This window comes from Platalea leucorodia, assembly GCF_965183815.1.
Source record: "Platalea leucorodia genome assembly, chromosome: 21".
Taxonomy (NCBI): Eukaryota; Metazoa; Chordata; class Aves; order Pelecaniformes; family Threskiornithidae; genus Platalea; species Platalea leucorodia.
This window is the reverse complement of record NC_138843.1, coordinates 5,294,647-5,316,300: the sequence shown is the minus strand read 5'-3', so window position 1 is coordinate 5,316,300 and position 21,654 is coordinate 5,294,647. Positions and strand designations below refer to the sequence as shown.

Genomic DNA, 21,654 nt, shown 5'->3' with positions numbered 1-21,654 from the left:
AGCGTGCTCTGCAAAACCGTCTGATTCAGCTGCGTTTATTAGAAGTTTGGTGCTTCGGAGATCAAGGTTATGTATAGGTAACTGAGCCGTGTCTGGTGCTGTTCATCTGATGCATGGTATCGTTCGGGGTCCTTTAGTTTTGTTACGTAGGTGTTAAGAATAACAGCTGTGATTACTACTGAGAACTTAGACGTTCTGGTCATAGTGATGGTTCTTTTTTGTAATTTGGGTTAACAAAGAGCATGTGATTATAGAGAATGATTGCACAAACATACATATTTGGAAAGAGCTTTTGGGCACTGCCTTATTTTTGCCTTTAAAACCACCTATAGGACTTCTCATATCTGCAAGATACAAAATGTCTTTTGTAGCAGAAAGAGGGCTGGCTGACGGGAGCATTGAAGCGTGCAAAAACATTCATTATCCTTTTTTTTTTTTCCTTTCTTCTTTTTTCCCCCCTGCCCTGTGATCAGAGCACTGAGCATAAACTGCAGGGAATGGTGCTAACTGAGAAAAATCAGGATGGGAAACTTTTGGAGAAGAGGTGAAGGGAAAGATCAAACTCTTAAAAATTGCTCTATGGCCTCATCTCCACGCCCTGAAGGGCAAAACTGCTCACCCAGCTTGTTGGTTTCTGTGGGAAAACCCTGTCTGCTCGGCGCGGTGCGTACGCAGGAGTCGTGCGTGCTGGTAGGGCTCCTGGGCACTGGTGTACTAAAAGAAATAGCAGTGGGTGTGTTTCTGGCTTCAAACTCTTAACTCCTGTGATTAGAGTTGTAGTAACATGTGGATGGAGAAATCTGTTGTAAGAATCGGAACTGCGAGGCTGTTCAGTCGTGCTGGCTGAAACTGTGCTCTGCTGTTTTCCATAGAAAATTGGATTCTCTTATAAGTGACTTTTGAAAAAGTGTCTGCTTTCTTTCCATTATTTTTCCAATGAAATGTCTTGGCAAAAACGAATTTTCTCTGGGAGCTCACGTTTCAATTTTAAATTGAACGTTTAGGTTGAAAATAAGAACCCTTTGTTATAAAATTCAGCTGGAGAGAATTGACTGCAATAACTAACTTTTAATGTGTGTTTAGGGTTTTTTTTTATAAACTTGTTATGAATAGCTTTGGGCATTCTCAATAATTACTATAGGCTGCAACTTTTTACTTTAAATACTTAGCGCATAGACCACATTAAAGAGATAAGGTCTTGTCTCATGAAATAGCTTCCATTTATGTGGGTCAGAAGATTCCAAGGGCCTCTCAAACTACATAAATATAAGATCATTGCAGAAGTACAGCCAGGGCAAGGAGCAGCACGTAGTATGCTTCACATCAGTGTGCAGGGGAGAAGGGAGGGAGGGAGAACAGCTTGGAGCAGGGCTGGAGGATGAATGGAACTCTTCTTCGTGACAGAGAGTACTGTGGCATCATCTCGTGACTGCGAACAGAACAGATACGCTTCTTGAGGCTCGTCCAAAAGGCTTCTGCACAGTGTATTTCATGATTGATAGCCAGTCTGTTTGTAGGAGGCTCTTTACCAGGATATTTTACAGACAAAGCATCGCGAGTACGGATGCAGATGTAGCGTAAAGCTGTGCTCTCACGGATGACTTTGCCAAAGTATAACGTGACGTGCTTGTATAACGTGCCTGCGCTAGAGGCGTAGCTGGCATGCTGGTGTTGGTCATGGGTCGCTGCAGCCTGAAAAAAGTGTTAAAAAAAATAAAAAAGTGTCTGAATTTGAGGAGCTTCAGGCCATCTTTGGATGTGCTGGGTTGGCTGTTGGCTGAGCCAGGTGTAAGGTTTGTCAGACTGCTGCGATTGCAGCAGCGCCATCGGGAATTACTGTCAGTCCCTCTCCCAACCTGCTGGTTTCAGTGTTCATCCACCGGGTCTGTAAAAGGATCTGGGTTAAAGCTGCTGCACTGAGCTCGGTTGCGTGTCTGGCCAAAACCAGCGCATCTGCTTGAAAGGACGGCGGGCAGAGGCTGATGCTGGTCAGAGCGGGGTCTGGGGTTTTGGTGAGGTTTCTATTCAACTTGCCTTTTGAGTTGCTGATGGCGCTCTATCGGTGTCATAAACACTTGCATGAATACAGATGTGATGATTGGTGCTGTTTAATGTCTATTCTTATTAAATCTTACCACCATAATGTTGAAATGGGACTAAAAGTTTCCCTAAAGAAAGGGAAACCTCTTGGTATTTCCTTTAGATCTGTTCCCCACCCCTCCTCCATTTTCCATGGCCTTCTCCGCTCCGAAGAAACGTTAGGAGATTGTCTCTGGTTTTGTTTGCAAGACTTGCGTGAGACCTTGGGAGCTTGTCTGCTTGGACAGCGTATGTTAGTTACAGAGTGTAGTAAACTTGATAAGTGTTTCAACATGAGAAGTTTAGCAGCAGTAAACGTGGAACTGTTTCCAACTTCATTATCCCTAGATAACGACACAAACTAAACTCAGGCCCCTTCTGGCTGGAGTTTCCACTTGAGGTTGTGTTAGTAAAACCACTTGCTGAAATTGGATAATCTGTAGTTGTAGATGTGCATTGTGATTTTTCTTTTTTTAATTTATTTTTCACTTTTTAACCCAAGACAAAGGAATCTGTTAATTAAGCAATTTTGGCCGTTTATAGGGGTGTTTTCATGAAGACCTGTAGGACAAGGGGTTTCTCCGTGTTCTGCTAACACTGACGCTGTCCAAAACCACCAGTGAAGAATATAACTTCTTCAGAGAAAATGGTTATGCCAGAATAAGCATGAATTCACTTTTCCGGTATAATGTGCTTATGTTGATAAAGCATATTCTTACTATACAGGAACACAGTTTACTGGAAGAGCTAGATCAGCCCAAGGGGTTTCTACTGTGATAATTCTGCGCGTAGCGAAAGGTGAAAATTTATAGGGGATGTTTATGGATGAGCTGACTGTCTCGGGTTATTTTTATACTTTGCAGATAAGAAATGAAAAGAAAGAAAAGTCCTCCTGCTGTATGCTTTTTTCTTCTTGTTTATCTGCACGGAGAGTCAGGAGCAGATTTTAGTTCAGTTGCTTCCCTGTTTTCTAGGCCAAGATTTATTGATAGAATTACTTGCCTGACATTTCTGGTCTTAAATTGGGTGACTGTTTATTGGTGCTGTTGGTTTCTGTTGGTCTGGGCTGTCCCAGTCCAGGCCCTGAGCGAACGCCGCGGACTGGAGGAAGCACAACCCCAGATCTGTTCTGCAGGGCTTGCGACGTTCGGGGCGTTTGCTGTTACAAAAAATGACCAAGGTAACGCTCGGCTTCTAGGCCTCTCTGTATTCCATCCCAAATGTCCTGACTAGTTTTATGTTGGCTATTTCTCCTTTTTGATGTTGTAACTGGAATGATTTGTTTTTCTTTGATTAGTCTCTTGTGTGACTCCTAGATACGGGAGTTAACTTTTTTTGCATTCTGAAAAGAAAAACTTTTCCTAGTAAAATAGGAAGTGTTCCTTCCTACCTTTAATAGAACAGACTTCAGAAATGCTCGCCTTTCTTTCTGTCCCACTCAGTCATGAGATTTTTATCCAGGTATCTAAAGGGCTGTGTACAAGTTTCTTGGAATGAGAACTTCTACAAGACTGGCTGATCCTAAGTATATAAACTGGTTATACAAGGGGAAATCTGTTTCCACATGCAAATATGAAAGCTGTGATACTGATGGAAAAAGCTTCTGTTTGATTTCTATCATGTCCTTCCATAGACAGAATTTCTATCATGTCCTTCCATAGAAGAAATAGAAATAATCCCAGCGGTTTTCTGTCATCTGTCCATTAGTGTTTCTCTTCTTCCATTCCTTTCCTTCCCCTGCCCCCAGTCCTCTGCTTTCTGTTGCCTGTCCCTACCCTTTGCTATAGAATTCCCCCCGGCAACACTCTAGAAATGACATTTCTGCAGCAGAAGACAAGGGAAGTTATTCGAGAGCGAGTGTGCCTGTACGCTTCTAACTCTGGAAGGTCCTTAGATACTAGACTCCTAATTAAAAGGTCAAAGCCACTTCAAGAAACAAATGTCTAAATATAACCTCAACTCTGTGCAGATGGACTCTGGTAACTAAGGCTTCACAAGATGGATACAACAGTGTATATATAGGAACTCCTGTAACTTCCATAAAATAGAATTTTCTGTAGCATGGTGCATATGCATGCAGCTCCAAGGGCTTTATTAGCACGAATTTGGAATGGCTTGCTAAACTTGTGCTTTTGTTGCTCCTGAGTAAGCTCCCAAATTAAAGTCAACAAGCATCTGTGGCTCACAGTCTAGTGTATACTTGTAATGCACAAGTTTTAATGTGTTTTGTTTTTCAGTTCATGAAAAGGTCTGCATATTCAGGCCTCCTTTTTATTTTTTTTTTTTGTACTGCTTTTTTTCTGCACTGATATCCACTCCTACTGTTTATTTGATGGTTTATTTTAGAAAGCCATTCACTGTGCTAGACTCTTACTGCCCATATGGAGATGTGAGCATGTACCAGATGCTAGGTCGATGAAATCAGCTGTTCATTGTGGAACTTGCAGTCAAGTGCCTACTGCATACCAATAACCCTCAAGGGTATCAGCTACACAATTCCTGATTTCAGGAAACGACAAAGAAATAAGTAGAGTGACAGTTCCTTCATGTAAATCTTCTGCTAGTCCATAGAAACTTGAAAAATGGATTTCCTTAAGGCTTATTTTTTCTTAGAGGGCTCATTTTGATGGGTTTAATGGCCTGGGTGGCAATCAAAGACTGCTTTCCTGGCATGCTTGCCACCTATATCCTTAAAAAAATTATGATTCCTGTAATCTTCTGACAAACAGCACACCTGATGTGTCTTTGAAAACATCTCTTCTTTTCTTTTTATTTCAGGATAAACACCATGATGCTGCTCATGAAATTATTGAGACAATTCGGTAAGTGTTCAATGCAGACGTGGCCAGAACCCTCTCCTGTGTCTTGCTGCATCTCAGTGAATGGATGTCTTGAGACAAGGTATAAAGGAGGGCAGCAGTTATAATTATAATTTAGCAGCTCTGAATTATTTTCTAAGCTGAATTGATGTTGTTGCAATACAAATCTCCCTGTCAGACAGACTTTGTTTTAACTTGCCATGTTCTATTCTCTTTGGAAAAGAATTAAAAATGAGTAGTGATATTCAACTGTGGTGCTTATGGCAGTCTGTGTTCCATCTTTAGAAAAGCAAGGTTAAGAAAACATCGTTGGCGTGATGTGTTAAGTTCTGGTCTTGCATATCCTTTTCCCCACCCTCTCCCTTTCCCCTTGTCGCTGTGATGTTGCAGCATTGTTAGCATTTGCATTATTTGGGAATGATGTCCCTATTAGCATTCCTCTTCATTCTGCTGATAGCGTTGGACCAGCGTGGGGAAAACGGGAGGATAAAGGTGAAAGAGAAATATGAGGAGTAGGAATTCTGGGCATTTCCCAATGCAGGCAGTGGTTATGACATGGCTTGCTGTTATTTCAGCAGGATTAGGAGATGACTTGCTGTAGAACAACTTTTATTAAATGCTAACACAAATTCCCCGGACACCTGAGGGATGTTAATGTGTTATCCACATTAGATTGTTTAAAAGCTGTTCTTGTTAACTGTTTTTGATCCTTACCATACAGGCGTCCCTTGTCTGAGGGCTGTATCTGCAGCAGGTTTTAATGGTTGGATGGTGCAGATAGAGGTGAGGTGCAAAGAATGGTGTTTTATCTGCCTAGCCACCTGAGCTCGAAATTTGGTCAGTCACATATGGCCCAGGAAAAGGTAGTGAGCCTTGTTTGCTCCCAGCACGAGCGTGAGAACGAAGTGCTTGCGTGGTAGTGTTGATAATATCACTTATATACATGAAATCATAGCCTTTCCCCATGGTCTATGATGGGAGAGAATGTGTAATGGGGCTAGGGGCTAGAGCTGAGAGTTTTTCTTCTAAAGAAATTTCTTTTTCTACCTACAAAACCTTGACACGAGATGCACTGCCACTGCTACTTCTAGTGCAGTTGTACTGATGTTGATAAGATTCTGTGCCTTGGGACCTTGTGGCATCGTTTGTCAGCATGATTATGGAGAAGACCCTTTCTGAAGGGATTGCAACAGACGCGGTGCTGCAAGTGATTGCCGGAGTCATCGGTGCTCGTGCTGTCTGTGCTACCCTAGCTGCAGGCAAGGGGAGAACTCTGTTAGAAAGCAGCGGGGCCAACGTAATGTTTCACAACTGTGTTTTAAGCACGATTGCAGCGAATACAGCGTGTTAGAAGGCTTTCATCCTGCCTTTGCCTGCCTTGTGCAAAGTAACCGCAATGCGGTTATGAAAGAGTTGGCTAAAAGAATGCAAAGAAGTATTTATCTCTTCAAGCCAGTGGTAAACAACTGTTGACTGCCCGTTTCCCTGATCTAGGAGAAAAAAATTTGCAGAGAGCAGAGTCCTACCATTTTTAGGGAGATGGGAGGTATTAGTCAGAAGAGAGTCAGCCACAGATACAGAAGTTCTGTTTTTTCTTGCCTATATATTTATTTGATAAGGGTGAATCAGCCAGAAGGAACCAGAACTGTTGGAGCTCAGGTCATTTTTTTTTCACCATGTTAACAGTGAAGCGTGCATCAGGGTGCATGGAGAAGAAACTCTGCCGTTCCTAGTGGAGTTCATCTTATGACGTGCTCTGAGGTGTTTTGATGATGCTAGTGCTTTCCCATTTTGATGCTTTTGGAGGCAGGTGTGCGCAAAGCTTATGTGCCTTTTAAGTTGTCTTTGAAAGGAATTAATCTTCCTACATTCCAAGAGTGAAGACCTCCTCTGTGAGATGCTGTTGTGAGACGCGCTGCAAGTGGGTGCGCGCTTTCCATTTCTGATGGCAACAACATACAGGGCTTTGTTAACTCGGCGTGTAAAAGGGATTTTTTAGCAAAATAACTTTTGAAAATCTGTTTTGGGTTGGGTCATGTAAGAGGTAAGAGCAGTTTAGAGCACTGCACAGAGGAGAATATCCTTGCAATGAATGGTTGGTGGCATTGTTTTGGGGTGCTGTAGGAGATTCACATCCAGCTTTGTCAAAGCTTGTTACAGTATCCGCGTTCTTTCGAAATATTGCACTTCTGCATTACATTTTATGTTAGATTAGCATCAGCCACAGCTTTGAGTATTTTTAGACACATTGAATACATTTATCACCTCGTTTTGAAGTTGTGCCATTTCAAGAGCTTTATACTACTGCCAATGTCTATGGGCACCTTACTGTTTATTCACTACAAATGCAAACTATTGCAGCTTTCCAATTAGCATTTTGTGATGTCTGCCTTACTCCTAACAATACTGTGATCTTTCAGGTCTGCTGCAGTATTCTGTCTTAACATACAGCAATACCAGTCTAGAATTGAGACAGGCTGCCTTATTATACTTAATTGGAGATGTTTTTATTCGTTATTTCTTCTCTCGTTCCAGGTGGGTCTGTGAAGAAATCCCAGATCTCAAGCTTGCTATGGAAAACTATGTTTTAATTGACTATGATACGAAAAGGTGAGAGGAATATTTTTTTTCCCACCAGGAGGACAGGCCAGCACAGTTTATAGTGAATCAGTTTGTAACCGGTTATTCTTAGACACTATGAACTGAAGTTTTCTTTTAGAACTGGCTTCAGACTCTGCAGAGTTATTTTGGTAGGAAATGTGTAACAGAAATATTGGCAAAGGCTGTTGGATTAAGGACATAATTGGAAACTCCACACAGCAGAAAGTTGAGCTCTGGTGTACGTTGGAATTACTCACTCCGAAACAATGATCGGTATCTGCGCTGTTGGACTGCGTCCAGTGTTAGGAATCTGAATGGCACTGAGGTTTCTACTTTTGTAGTAACTAAGAATTCCTGTTTGGAAAGTGGCATGCCAGAGCTGTCTCTTAGCGCCATGTCCTCCGCCTGCCCTGACTGTGGGAGTTTAACCTTCCCCACCCCTTCTCTGGGTAGGATTCGGTGCAGGTGGGATGCTCTCTGGGTGAGGGGCTGAATTAAAAGGCAAACTATTCATACCGCTCTTCAGGGCAGTTAGAAGTAATTTTAAGATGCTTGCAGTTACGTGTGAATACCTATTCCACAAACAGCTTAAAATGACCGTATAGTATGTGGCATTCAGCTTGAGGCTGGGAGAGGCAGATTCTGACCTGCGGTACATCTGTGGAGAGGTCTGAGGCTCTGTACGTTGACTTGGCCGTACTGAGACTGAAAAAAGAGATGACCCTCAAGCTGCAGGTTACAAAAACCTCCTTTGCTGCTTTCATGGCAAAGACTGAATTTGTTCAAGTCCGCAGCATGCCTAAACTTTTAGAATGAGGTTTATAGATGAAACTGCATCACTCTAATCACTGGCTGTTCTCCTGAGCACCAGATACTTGTATCATGATCTGCTTAAGGTATTGCTTTCTCCTCTCTTAATTTTATTTTAGTTGTTTCCTTGCAAGGCTTGTTAGTCCCCCTCTTCCTCCTGAAAAATTCAAAAGGAGAAATCGGGGATGAGCATCCCTTGTCATCAAATCCATTAATTTGGATTTGTGGATTACTCGCAGTGACTGCAATGCTGTAACTTTTGTGGTTCTGGCATCCTCATTGGGCATGTTTAACTGGGTAGCATTGGTGCGGTCAGCAGCAAAACCGAATAAAAGAGAAACCCATCTGTTCCCAGAAGTCACACCCCACTTACCTTTCTGCAGCTTTTCAAGGAAGTCATAAGCCTGTAATTTTGGTAATGGTTTTAGTCTTTTTACTTACTTTGAAAAAATTCATCAGAAAAAATTACTTGTGGCAGATAGACTGACACACGGATGTGAATGAAAAGCGGCGGATTATAGAAATGCACGCGCTGTGTAGACAAAAACCCACTTCAGCCTCTTGCTTTGTCTTAACGTGGACAACATGGGCAGTTGGAAGCTTGAAGGGGGAGTCGGGAGTACTCCTCGGAGAGGTGTCCTAGCCCGAGCAGCGCTGATGAGGATCGCAAGAGACTGAAGAGCCACTTCTTCTGATGTCCCCTGTCCCCCTGCCCCCTCCTGATTTGGCGATGGCCATGATTTAATTATCTTACTCCTGTAACTGCTTGGACTGGTTTTTTTGCTGCTGCTTTGTGGGTTTGATTGCGTAGCGCCTGGTGTTCCTAGTAGTATCTCTTCTTCCCTGGCCTGAGATGAATTTATTTAATCCTCTCAGCTTCTGCCATTCAGGCATCTGCCTGAACCGACTGTAATCCCAACCAACCCGTGAAGCAATCAGTGAGCTTTTCTGATGGGTGGGATTTTCGGTTGTGTCCTGGGTCTGTCTGCATTTTCAGTCCCAGAGTTAATTTCTAGAAAAGTGTCTGTTTCTCTCAGGACTGATTATCGTGGAGAGATGGTGGAACAAAGGAGAAAAATTTACAGATGTCTTAAATTTCTGTGCAGCTGAGAACATGGAAAAGTAGTAATGGACTATGAGAATATAAAACTTCCTAATAAGTCATACTTGGAGTTCAGTCCTTTTTCCGTTAATTAAATAAACTAATATAGTTTGTCGTGTATTCCTGGCCTACTGGGGAATTTTTTTAAAGGAAACCATATACAAAGTCCTAAAGCTGTGTATGTAATTACACGTTCTGCAAGCAACAAACCCTAAATAGTCATCATACCTACTGTAAGTAGGTGGCAAAAAAGCCCAAGGTTGTACCTTCAAACCTGCTTTTTAGAGCTCTGTTTTTCACTGACCCTGTGTTTTTTCTCCCCACGTAGCTTTGAAAGCATGCAGAGGCTTTGTGACAAGTACAACCGAGCCATCGATAGCATTCATCAGTTGGTATGTATTTACCTTTGTAATGCACCATGATGTTTATCTAGCTGGTTTGAATTCCCATAGAGTGAATAATATCCAGAAAGCGGTGACTGCCTTAGCGCTGGATTCTGTGCGTTAGTCTAGTTGCATCACCAGTATTCAGCGCTTCCATTCTTTTGGGGAGTTAAGAAGTCTGATATTAAACCTTATTTTCTTCATCACACCTAGGCAGTCAAGGAGGTAGTATTGGAGGGACGTTCTTATAGGAAGAAAAGAAAACAAAATTCTTTTTTCCCCAAACTGCAGATCTGTAAGCTCTTTAGTATGCGCTTCTGGCACCGTTGTTTTGGCGCTTTGAAATAGCCGAGTTACCTTTAGGGGGAAGAAAAAGTTTCTCTGCATTTAGCTTGTAGATGTTTCACAGGGATTTGTCATATAGATTTACTTTTGCGTGGGGAAATCTGTGGCTTATGGGTACTTAAATAATCCATATGGACTCTCCTGTGTGTTGTGGAAGTGATCCATGGCTTAGGAATTTCCTTGCTTGCCACTCAGGTCAGCTGCTCTGTTCTGTGGGATCACTCTGGCAAAACTAGAATGTAATCTCTTTTCAGACCAATTTAACAAGCTTTTTGGTTTTCTTATCCCTATAAAAGGTTGAATTGGAGGAAGCAAAACATGAACAAGAAATTAATGTTACTATGCTGTTCAATTTTGAAAGTATGAGTGGATTTTTTTCTCTGCTGTGCTTGTGAGAATTATTTGAAGTGTGCAGTATTATGGCAACAACACTTTTTTTGCCAGGCTTTCCTTCACTTTGTGGGCCTACAAATCCCTAAAACTTGTGCTTGTTTGGATTCAGGCATCTCCCTGTGTATGTTGGTTAACAGCTAAACATTTGAAGCTATTCAGCATTTGCAATTGCTGTCTGAAGTGGCAAACCTGATGGTTTCATTTTCTTCTCACCATCTGAATCTCAAACAGAGCAATGTTTAGGAGGGATCCTGGAGTTGTCCTTTTTTTGTTTGTTTTTCCTTATCAAAGGGAGAGGCAAACGTTTTTAAAACTTAACAACTTTTATGTTTAGGACAGGGGTTTTTCTGAAGAAGAAAGGAAGCTTGATTTCCATCTCTTTCCTGCCACTCCCTGTTTGAGTACATATGATCCCTCCCATCCTACAGTTCCTGAAAGAAAATGAAACTGCTCTTATGTGTACAGTACGGTCAACATCAGTTCAGTGGTGATCAGCAAATAAAAAATGAGTGAACAAACTTTTACACCTACTCTAACTATATTCAGTATTAAGCTTTACGTTGCTATTGATCTTTACATCTCTTTCATTTCTTTTAATTTTCTTATTTGAAATTACCTATCAGTTCAGGTGAGACAAAGTATAGGTGTTGTGCAATTTCTTTAGTATCGTTCACTGGTTTTATCTTTACAGAGGACCCGCAGACCAGCTTGTGAGGAGGGGATGGGAGGGAATTTCTCTCATTTCTATGTTGTGCCGATGCAGCCTTGTTCTGGTGACGTTTCGTCATCCTCACGTTGGCTTCATGTCTTCTTCCTGCTCTTTACCTTTAGTGGAAGGGAACCACCCAGCCGATGAAACTGAACACTCGGCCCTCCAACGGGCTCCTCCGGCACATCCTGCAGCAAGTGTATAACCACTCGGTGACTGATCCAGAGAAACTTAACAACTATGAGCCCTTTTCCCCAGAGGTTTACGGAGAAACTTCCTTTGACTTAGTGGCCCAAATGATAGATGAAATTAAAATGACAGAAGATGATTTGTTTGTTGACTTGGGCAGTGGTAAGTGATCAATAACTTCAGTGGGTTTTCTTTTTCTTTTTTTGCTTGCTGTTTTTTCTTTTCTTTAAAAAAAAAAAAAGTGAAATTCATACTTGGAAAGTAAACCAGGACTAAGGATTGTGTTACAGGATAAGCACCTTTTCTAGATAATCCCCAATGATGCTCCTGCTTTTTATGACAAGATTAAACAGACCAAACAGACATCCCAGACGTTCTTCCCTGTGGTGTTAGTGAAATGTCGGCCTACAAATGCAATAAACCCTTGTAACAGAAAACTGTTGGTTTCTGTTGCTATTGGTGGATACACTTATAAAGAAGAAACAATATTAAACATGATGCTTGAAAGATAACAACAGCAGTTCCATTTCTAACGATTCATCTGTTTTCAGTGGATTCAGTTTATGCCCTTCATATCTGAAAATGTGATTTCTTGACCCTTCCCGTGCCAGCGTGAAACACTTGGTGTGGAATCTGAAAGTTATGGAGGTTTTTTTCCTCTGACATACTTTTCAGTGTGTCAAAAAAGACTTTATAGTGAGCTGCAACAGCTGCCTTGTGAGACCCCACAAAACCTGGCTTACAACCTACAACTGCGTCTCGTGAACAGGCTAGAGTTTTAAGAGGAAATAGATGTTTCTAGTTGGTAAAGAAACCAGATATGACTTAAACACATGTGGAAGAGATATACTGAGTAAGAAGATGATGATGTTCTTTTTGTTGCTAAAATCTGGTTCGGAGCAGGAAAGGAGTAATAAGAATTTCCCCTTTTACTGGATGGGTTGTAAAGTTTTAAATGAAGTATGTTTTGGGTTTGTTGCTGCTATGATACAGGACTTCTGGGGAAAAATATTTTAAAATACATTCAGTTGTTAAAAAACAAATTTTAAATTTAAATACAGCAGGACTGCCATTCCTCCTCACAAAACTTAATACATCTCCAGTCAGGGATTTTTAATTTTTTTTTTTTAACCCCCTGCTTCCTGCCTCGGTGGGGCTTATGTCTGAAATTTCCTGTTTCAATGACTTATGTTCAGATGAGACGTTTAGAAAGGCATCAGATCTGACAAACTGTTTTCCATCTGGAAGAAAAAAAAAAAATTGCCATAGATGCTCGCAATTGTTTGTTCCGGAAGGTTCAGATCGTATCTGAAGTCCTGTAGTGCTGCTGGGTATGTAACAAGCTCAAATGTTTGATTCTTTTACCTGCTATCATCAGGAATAAAATTAGGTAGTTATTGCTAACCTCCCCACTTTAATCTTGGAGATTGACCAACAGTATAAAAATTCAGAGCCTAAAAAGCCCCTGTGAAAGGAATGGTTTAAATTCAGAAGCCTTTGACTTTTAATGTTTGGAGCACTGAAACAATTAAAACCAGAACATAGTTGTTGAGTTTGTACTGAAGGAGTGAACTTTTTGTAAATTGTAATCAATGCAGTATTGAGCGCAGTGCAAACGAGAACGCTGTCATAGCACGTTATTTCTATCAGTAAATTGAATGCGGTTCCAATAACTACATGCGTGCAGCAGTGGCTGAACAGCAGGGCTGAGCCCCCAGCAGGACGCTGCGGCTGGTCGCGTTAGTTCTGCCTGCGATGCCAGGAATATGTGGCTCGTTGCAGGAGGAGTTGGTGGAGGTATGCATCATCGTGGGGCAAACTGAAATGACAATGCGGTTAAGTTCTTGCAAATAGAAAAGCCAAAGAAAGACAAGATTAATAACTCCTTATGCTGTATCATGTGATATCTGACGATGCAGCGTGTTCTTGATCGTCCCTTTAGTCTTTGTCCTCCTTGCTCTTCATAAATAAGGAACAGCGAAACAGTTCTGCCTCAGACCTTTGATTGTCCGTGTTCTTCCCCCTGCAGAAATTCGTACATCTGTCTTTGCATGTGTATAAAATATGCATGTGTATGCAAAACGGGAATTGGCAAAAAACCCCCAAAGCAACCAAAAAACCCCAACAACAAAACCCCCTGTCAGCACCACGGTTCTCATTGTGCCAGACAACATTATAGTGGTAATGGTTTAAATGCAGGAGTTCCACCCCTTCAATTACCAGCGCCGCTTCCTGCCGGCAGCCAATGAAATGGAAAACAGCAATATGTTTTCTGTGCAAACGGGCTATCCTCTTAGATTCACTCTTCTTTCCCATGTGGTCATCTGCAGAATGATTAAGTGCACTGGTGAGACAAGAACGCATTTTGTGTGAGTCAGACAAAAAGTGATGCATCCATGGACTATTGATGAATATGGGATATTTGAAGAAAATCTTAAGTGACCGCTTTAACAAATGTGGAATGACATTGCTCCAGTGTGTGCAAAATGGGGGTCGCTCGTACAGAGAGAAATCTAATGAATATTTTTTTCTTTTTTTCTTTTTAACATAAGCTGGGGCGGGGGAGAGGGAATGCATTCAGGCAAGGTGTAGAAATGGCAGCTAATTACTGCTGGTAGCATCTGATGCAAGTAGAATTTGGAGCGATGGGAAGTTAATGCATTTTTAAGTAATACTTAGTCTTGCCAGCGTAGTGGTTGCTTCTGAAATTTTGAGTGTTGAACCCTATAATATTTTCTAAAGTAGCTCATCTATAAATAAGGTTTACATGCTCTCAGACTTTCTGCTGCATTTCATGGTGAAAACCAGTATAAATATTGCTAGAGTATGACAAACATTTTAGCCAGTCTTTAAATTAATGGCATAGGTGCGTGACCAACAAGTATTTGTTTTGGGATGTGGTAGGGTTTGTCTAACTGTTCAATTACTTAATTAAATAGTGAATTACAGCGTAAAACCTTTAGATTTGATGGAATGCGTATAAAATTTCTAGATGAAAAAATTAAAACGCGGCTATTCTTATACCTGTGTGAATTTGTAAAAATGAGCTTGTGATATTTAATAAAAGTAGCCATTAATAATTATCAATACAAACATTGCTGTAAATGTTGTAGTCTTATGCTGTTGTCATGTAACGCGCTCAATATATTGAAAAGTGTAAACCTCAGAACTACAATGCTAGAAATTCTGTAAGAAAAGTGAAATTGCACTGCTTACTTTCCAGTTAGGATGTAAACTCTTTTTTACTGAAAACCAGCTTCCCACTATTTCACATCTTGCAGGGGAATGGGACTTACTTCAGTAATGCATGTCACCTTGAATCTGCTTTTCAGTTGAGAGACAGGCAGCGTTCGTAGGCGAACTGTCAGACACAACTGGGAGTTGAAATTGTGCCCCGAAGCCTAGTCCCACAGATCACCTGCATTTTTCCTGTTGGCCTTTGCTCTAAAAGCTCTAATCTCCCCTTGCAGCGGTTTTCTACTGAAACTTGTCCTCAGGTTTGTTTTTTTCTTTCCTGCAGGTGTGGGTCAGGTGGTGCTTCAAGTGGCTGCAGCCACAAACTGCAAACATCACTATGGTGTGGAGAAAGCTGATATCCCAGCCAAATATGCTGAGGTGAGTGTTTTGGAAGTGAGCTGTGTGTATATGCCTTATTTGCAGGCTAACTCGGTGGTTCAGCGTTACTGTTAAGTGTTGTGCAGGAAGAAAAGCAGAGTTTTGGTCCTAGTTGCTGTTGCTTCTCGGGTCGGTAAGACCTGGAGCACAGCATGCTCGGGGAGAGAAGTGTGCGCCTAGTCGCTTGCTAGCAGTGCTTGCGGAGGGCACCGAAGGAGCATTTGCATGTTTCTGAAGTGATTTCAGGACCAGGAGATGTAAAGCTGTTTTAACAGTAACGGCGTAGGACCTATTCAAAAGGAAGCGCAGTGTAAGCTTCACCTAAACACCTGCAATCATTCTGTGTCTGAAATGGCTCTAACACGGGGCTTCCAGAGACCATGGCATTAAACAAATCTAGGAATGAATTCACCAAATAGTTCTTAAAGGTTTCAAAGGCTCTTTTTCTGTTACGGTAGTGATGCCCCTTTCTGGTGTCCTAAAGCTGAAGTTCAGCTTAGTTATTAAACTGTTATAGGCTAATTGATGAGGCCTGTGTTGGGTATCTGGTTAGTAACTGTTAGTAGGCACCTAAATGAAGTCTTATTATAAGAAAACCATAATGTTTAGTCAGGCAGCCAGTTTTCTTTACACTTCTTTTAATTCTGTGCCAATGGGGACACACAAAGATAATCAGTTCCAAGGCAAACGTGGAAAGCAAATGAGCCACAAGCAAACAATAAAGGTTAGTCATGCCTTACCATAAGAAGTTTACTTTCTTCAGTAAACTGAACAGAAACTTATTCCTCCGTATTGTTAACACAAGCTGACTCAGTCTGTACAGGCTAGAAAATTATACCTTATGAAGGGAGGGGGAAGAAAAAAATCCTTGATCCTCCTTTTCAGTGGTGTGGGCGAAAATGCATAAACACAGTGGTGAAGAGGATCAGACAAGGATCTCAAAATCCATTTTGTTTCCCCTGCCATGACCCAGTGGAAATTTCCAACTGGAATGCTCTTTGCAGTCCCTTGCAAGGCCTGGACTCCCGTCTGTGTTTAATAGTAAACTTAAAGATCAGTGTTAAAGAAGGGAAGTTAAATTCTCACTTTCACTAATACCCCTTCCTGTCATTGTGCAAACACAAGGCTTTAGTGAAAATGGTTAGCAAACAAAAAAATGACCCACCACTTGAATATTACGAGTATTAACTCATGGGGTACCTTCAGTTTCTGAAGTACACCAGTATTTCATAAGATTACCGGATGAACAAAATATACTGCATTATTCTTCTGGTTACAGACAATGTCCTGTCAGATTTAACAACTCAACAGCTGCTGCAGTGTCAGAATGTGTGAGGCTGCCTGTGTACAGCTAATCTGCCTTGTGCTATGCGTAATGGACCAGTTTTCCTCCCCATCTCTGACAAACATTTGTGGAAGGGATTGGATTAAGTTTCTAGTTAAGATTGGCTGTGGCAACACATCCCTGGTTACTATGATAATTAATGCAGATGACTTTGTAAAGCTTCAGCTAAGGAGGAAGAATGTTATGGATTTGTTTTAGTGAAGTTGTCTTTAAAAAAAATTAAAATGTAAGTTCATACAGCATATGAAAATACTGAAGATTTTTGTGAGTTATCCTAGTAAGCTTTGGAGTGCTTTTGAAATGTAAAGGGTTTTAAAACACATCCGTCAACACACAGTGTTTTATTGACCTGCTGATGGAGGTCTCCACCATCTCCAAGCTGTCAGTGAAGCCAGAATTCCTGCTATGCTTCTCTCCCTTACCTCCTTTCCCTGCTGCCTCCACGTTTGGGCCCTCCCATATGTGGAGTCAAATCCTAAAGATCAGGAGGTTTTTTCAGTCTTCTGAGACATTTGAGTTTCATTTTCAAATGTGTTGTACAGGTGTAGCTGGACCCTCGCTGCCACTCTAAAGTAACGAATGACCTGTGCTGCATATTGTCAGTTTATATAGATGGGGACAAGATTTTGTAAATGCAGAGATGCGTATTTGTAAGGCATATTTGTATTTTCTTCATTTGTATTTTGTTCATCCGGTAATCTTATGAAATACTGATGCATATTTGTAAGTACACCAAGCTATCTTGAGGTATGGGCTTTTTGGTTCCTTTCTCCTATATTTGGGCAAGGGAAAACCGGTGCCAGCTACCTGGTTGGGTAGCAGCCGCCCTCCATCCTCGGCAGCCCTAGTCTGTTTAGACCGAAGCATTCCTCCTGGTTGCTCCGGCAAGTGCGATGCTCTTTCTGTTTGCTGTCGCAACGCTCTGCATGCTGCTTTCTGCTTTCCCATTCACCCTAGCAGACCTGTCTTTATCCTGTTTGTTCCTTTGCTGTCTGGGCTTAGGCTGGGCTGCATTCGGTGCCTCCTACTCGCTGTGGGATTATGTAGCACGACACAGTAGCTACTTAAGTTTGTGCCATTTTTAGTGCTGAGCAGTGTCAACTCCGATTGCCTTGCTTATAACATGTAACTGATGAAAAGGGGGGAGAGAAGAAGATGCCAGGTTTGACTCGGCCCTCATGAAGCAAAGGTGTTTTTAAGGAAACTGAACTACAGTAGCTGTCTGTCTGCCTATCCTTTGAGGGTTAATGGCAAAAAACCCCAAACCAGACCAACAAAAAGTCTTGGGGGTCAATGAACGCTGTCAGAACTGCATCTCCTTTTACTGCGGTGTAACTGGTAACATGCCATGTCCTAATAGGTGGTTTTGTTTTTCCTCCCTCTTCTAGACGATGGACAGAGAGTTCAGAAAGTGGATGAAATGGTATGGGAAAAAACATGCAGAATACACAGTGAGTGAAATTCAGCTGAAAAACTTTGTGATCCATGCTGATGTACAGAATTTGCAAAGTCCTCTTCAGCCTTTCACCAGCCAAGCAGCAGTATCAGCCATATCTGCTTCCTGGCTTTTGTCTTGATCCCGAGGATGGTGTTCTCCAAGACATCCTCCCAGGCCCCTCTCTTTGCCTTGCTTGACATTGGTATGGTGTTATTGGGGCACTTTCAGGTCTTTTCAGAAGCTCTTGGAAGATTTATTCTTCTAAAACGTTGTTTTAACTGGGGCTGCCATGTGTCTTCTGTTTGTATTAAATCTCCTTTTACTTGTTTTCCCCTCTCTCTCCCTGGTGTGGGGGTTCTGCTGGGTAGACTATTGAAAATGGCAGCTCTTCCTCGGGTTTCTGAAATCTCCTGCTAGAAACAAAAGCCGAAGCTTTGGTTCTGCAGGCAGGTGAAGGTGTGGTCACCTGGGGCAGGTGGTGGAGGGGATGGGATGGCAGGGTTTCAACACTGGGGAGCATGGGCTTGAAGTTCTGGATGAATGCCAGCGCTGTGAGATTAGAGCGGAGAACTCCAGGGCCAATTAACAGGATAGATGGTTTGTAGTTGGAGGTAAGGGGTGGGCTGTGGGCTCAGGAAGGGTGGTGGGTGGTTTGGAATTGGGTGCTCTGAGGGTGGAGGTAGAGCAGGAGGAGTAAATGGGTCGTCACAGGCCATCTCTCTGCTTGGGGCTGGGAACACATGTTGAAATAGCTTTCCCCTTCCTCCGACTGTTACTTAATCGTTGTGGATGTGTTTTGCACTCTGTAATGATGGTGTGAAGCATGTGCAGAGTCATACACTGTCTTGTGTCATTCCTTCCCCTTTCCCTTTTCTCCCCCTTCTTAAACGTCATTGAGAAAATCTGCTCCCTGGTTAATCGCTTTCCTGTCAGGAAGTGCCTGTAATCATAGTACAATAGGAACCCACTGGCAGTTTTGAAAATACATGTATTTATGCTTCTCCTGCCACTTTGCTATGGTCAAGGACGAGGCTGGAAGGATCGGGGTTGTTCCCTAATTGCCCAGAGAAGCTGGGTCACTCTTTCCTGCTCAGAACTTGCAGCTAGCAATGTGTACTGCTGCTCAAGTGTGAGCAAGTGTTTGGGGAACTACTTCTTCGTTTTCCTTTTGTACAGAGCCATTAGTGCTGTGTTACTGGAATGGTTTTAACCACATGGCTTTCAGCGTTCCAGCAGTGTGGGATCAACTGGCAGGTGGTAGATGGCCAGTCTTTATTTCCCAATTTTCTGTGTCTGCTGGGATCTCTGGTGCTGCTTAGAGGGCTTATCTTGGAAAGAAGGATGCTACAACTCTCCCTTCGGGAAGCAGGCTGGAGAAGGTGATAGTGCCACCTGCCTCTGTGCGCTTTCCCCCTGAAATGCCTTTACAGTATAGCGTGATTTGCTTCCGAGGGATGCTGGGCCTGCTGGGGGACTGGTTTGTAGCAGGATTGATATCAGGCTGCTAACTCTTTCCTGCTGTGGAAACACTGTGAATGCTTTACTTTTCATGAAGTGGCCATATGGCATTTTTCCATTGTGTCACCCAGCTGGCATTACATGAAAGGAATTGCTGCTGAAGATACTCGGCTTATAAGCTGTGCAATTTAAAGAATAGGATAGGAACTTGGACTAAAATATTGAAAGCATATTGATTGCCGTAGGCAGCGAGCATTTCCATATTGTGCATTCCAAGTGACAGAGTCTGGTACTATATTGAAACAAAGCTACTTATTTTTTGCTAGGTTCTTTGGCTTTTATAACTCTGTTTTCTGAAAAGTGTTTAGAGTGAAATTTCTCTTGAGTATGCAGTCTGCTTTTCTGGGAAGAGTTGAACACTTGCAGCACTTCTTGTCTTAAGGAAAAGTTGCTTTCCTATCACCTTGTCGTAGTGATGCTTGAAGATAGATTTTTGTTCTTTTACGTGTAGACACACAGGGCAGATTTTATTTAGTTTTTATTGCTTCATCAAACATCCTAGGCTTACGTTTGCATTTTTTTGCCAAACAGTATATTTTCTTTAGTAACTCCTTAGACAGCATCTTCTATAGGTGACTATCGTTAAACAGAGGGCAAACTTGTCTCATAATGCAGCTAGCAGACACTGGAAGGCACGGAATTAAAAGCCTGGTATCTTTATATTTCTGGAAAACAACTTTGTCCCTGCAAAATGCTTAGTGGGGTCCCAAAATTCCAAATGTTGGAGACAAAATAAGCACAAATTGAAATAGTCTGTCATCAGACTGACTTGTGAATCCCACTTGAATCAGCTTGAGAATTCCGCTCTAATGTTTTAGGCAGTCATATGAAAAATAAATATTTTGAGAAGAATAAAGTGTTGGAGGAGGGAAGCTTGGCAGAAGTTCAGTGGGAAGAAGTCTCAGATCCCACCTGCAGCTTTGTCTGAATAACGTGGACGGTGGTTTTGACTTCATGCACGTAACAGCTGCCTTGCTGTAAAAGTACAAATTGGGGTACATAAGGCAGCAATAAATCCTGGAGTTGGGCCTGCAGGGTTGTGGGGCTTTTTTGTTAGTGGTGTTTTTTTTGGTTTTTTTTTGTTTTTTTTTTTTTTTTTAAACAGCCAAGAGCCTAGTATAATTATAGGGTTCCAATACAAACGGATTTTTGATTTCTCACTGCTTGTCTTAAGTCTTGTCTTTTAGCTAGCACTGTTTTGGTGAGGCAACACTTGATTGCCCTTACCAGCTCTGCAACAATCAGATTCGCTTCCTCGCCTTCCCCACCAGAATATTCTTGTCACTGCTGGAAGTTCTGAGCTTGGACACATGAATTCTGATGAGCCAGGTCCAGTGACGACATTTAAAATAAACCCTGATAGTCCAGGTATAGTTCCATTCTATTTTGTCCACAATCATAGAAAAAAGTCTCTTTCGAGAAATGGTTCCGTACAAACACGCAGAGTCAGATATGTGCAGATCTTTTCAGTGAAACAAAACATCGTTGCGTAATCGCTTTCAGATGATAATTGCACGTTAAACTTCTCCAGTAGCTAGTGGCAAGGTGTCCTGAGGCGTGTTGGATGCCTAAGGCTTCTGCAGAGCTACAGCTGTTAGTAAGGGGTCATCGCTGCAGCTTTAGAGTGGGAAGATCCATTTGGGGCGTGAAAGGAGTGGGAGAAAGGTTCCTCTTCGTACGTTGGCTTGTAAGTCTCCTGATCTCCGGCCTTTGTAGGTAATCGTATCTCATAATCTTGTTAAATGAACTGAGTTTCATTTTAAATGACGAGCTGTTCAATCTCATGATTCTAATTGGGAAAAAAGCCCCAAGAGAGTAACTCTGATAAGAATCTTTCTTAGTTTTTATATTCAACCGATATGTTTCAACTTGCTATAAATATTTACATCCCTGTGCTGTTTGTATGGTTGTTGATGTCTAATTCCTGGTCAGTTAGGGATAATCATATTCTTTGCCAGTCTTCTCTTTGGCATTCGGAGGGAATGCATTATACTTCTAGGGCTTTTTGCATCATCATCAGCTGCTTCAGCTTTTTGGACTAGAATGTCCCACTTCCAACACATCTCACTTTGTTTCAACTCCTTTTATCTTGTTTCTCTTCCCATGGAACTGAGAAGTTTCTAAGATTAGCCTTACCCCATTCTTTTCAAGAAAACTCTTGTCTGAAGGAAAGAGGAAACTTTTCTAAGGTCATTAGGCCTAGATAATTAGAGAGTCTTTCTTGGGGAATTTCTGCACATGTGCAGTCATCAAATTAAAAAGCGGTGTTGCAATTAAGAGGCAGATGGGTTTTCATGGTTTCTAACTG

At 41.9% G+C, this 21,654-nt stretch overlaps 1 protein-coding gene across 8 annotated transcripts in view; it reads left to right on the top strand.

Moving 5' to 3' along the window:
- The window catches only part of DOT1L (DOT1 like histone lysine methyltransferase), a 77,196-nt gene that overhangs the window by 12,237 nt on the left and 43,305 nt on the right, over positions 1-21,654 (top strand). For 7 of the 8 annotated variants that reach the window (XM_082331053.1, XM_082331051.1, XM_082331052.1 and 4 more), the window contains exons 2-7: positions 4,858-4,901; positions 7,434-7,508; positions 9,740-9,803; positions 11,364-11,592; positions 14,951-15,045; positions 17,779-17,841. In XM_082331053.1, the coding sequence (XP_082187179.1) occupies positions 4,858-4,901; positions 7,434-7,508; positions 9,740-9,803; positions 11,364-11,592; positions 14,951-15,045; positions 17,779-17,841 (570 nt within the window). Of the gene's footprint in view, positions 1-4,857; positions 4,902-7,433; positions 7,509-9,739; positions 9,804-11,363; positions 11,593-14,949; positions 15,046-17,778; positions 17,842-21,654 lie in introns of those variants that run through there. The other variant, XM_082331057.1, reaches the window with a different exon arrangement.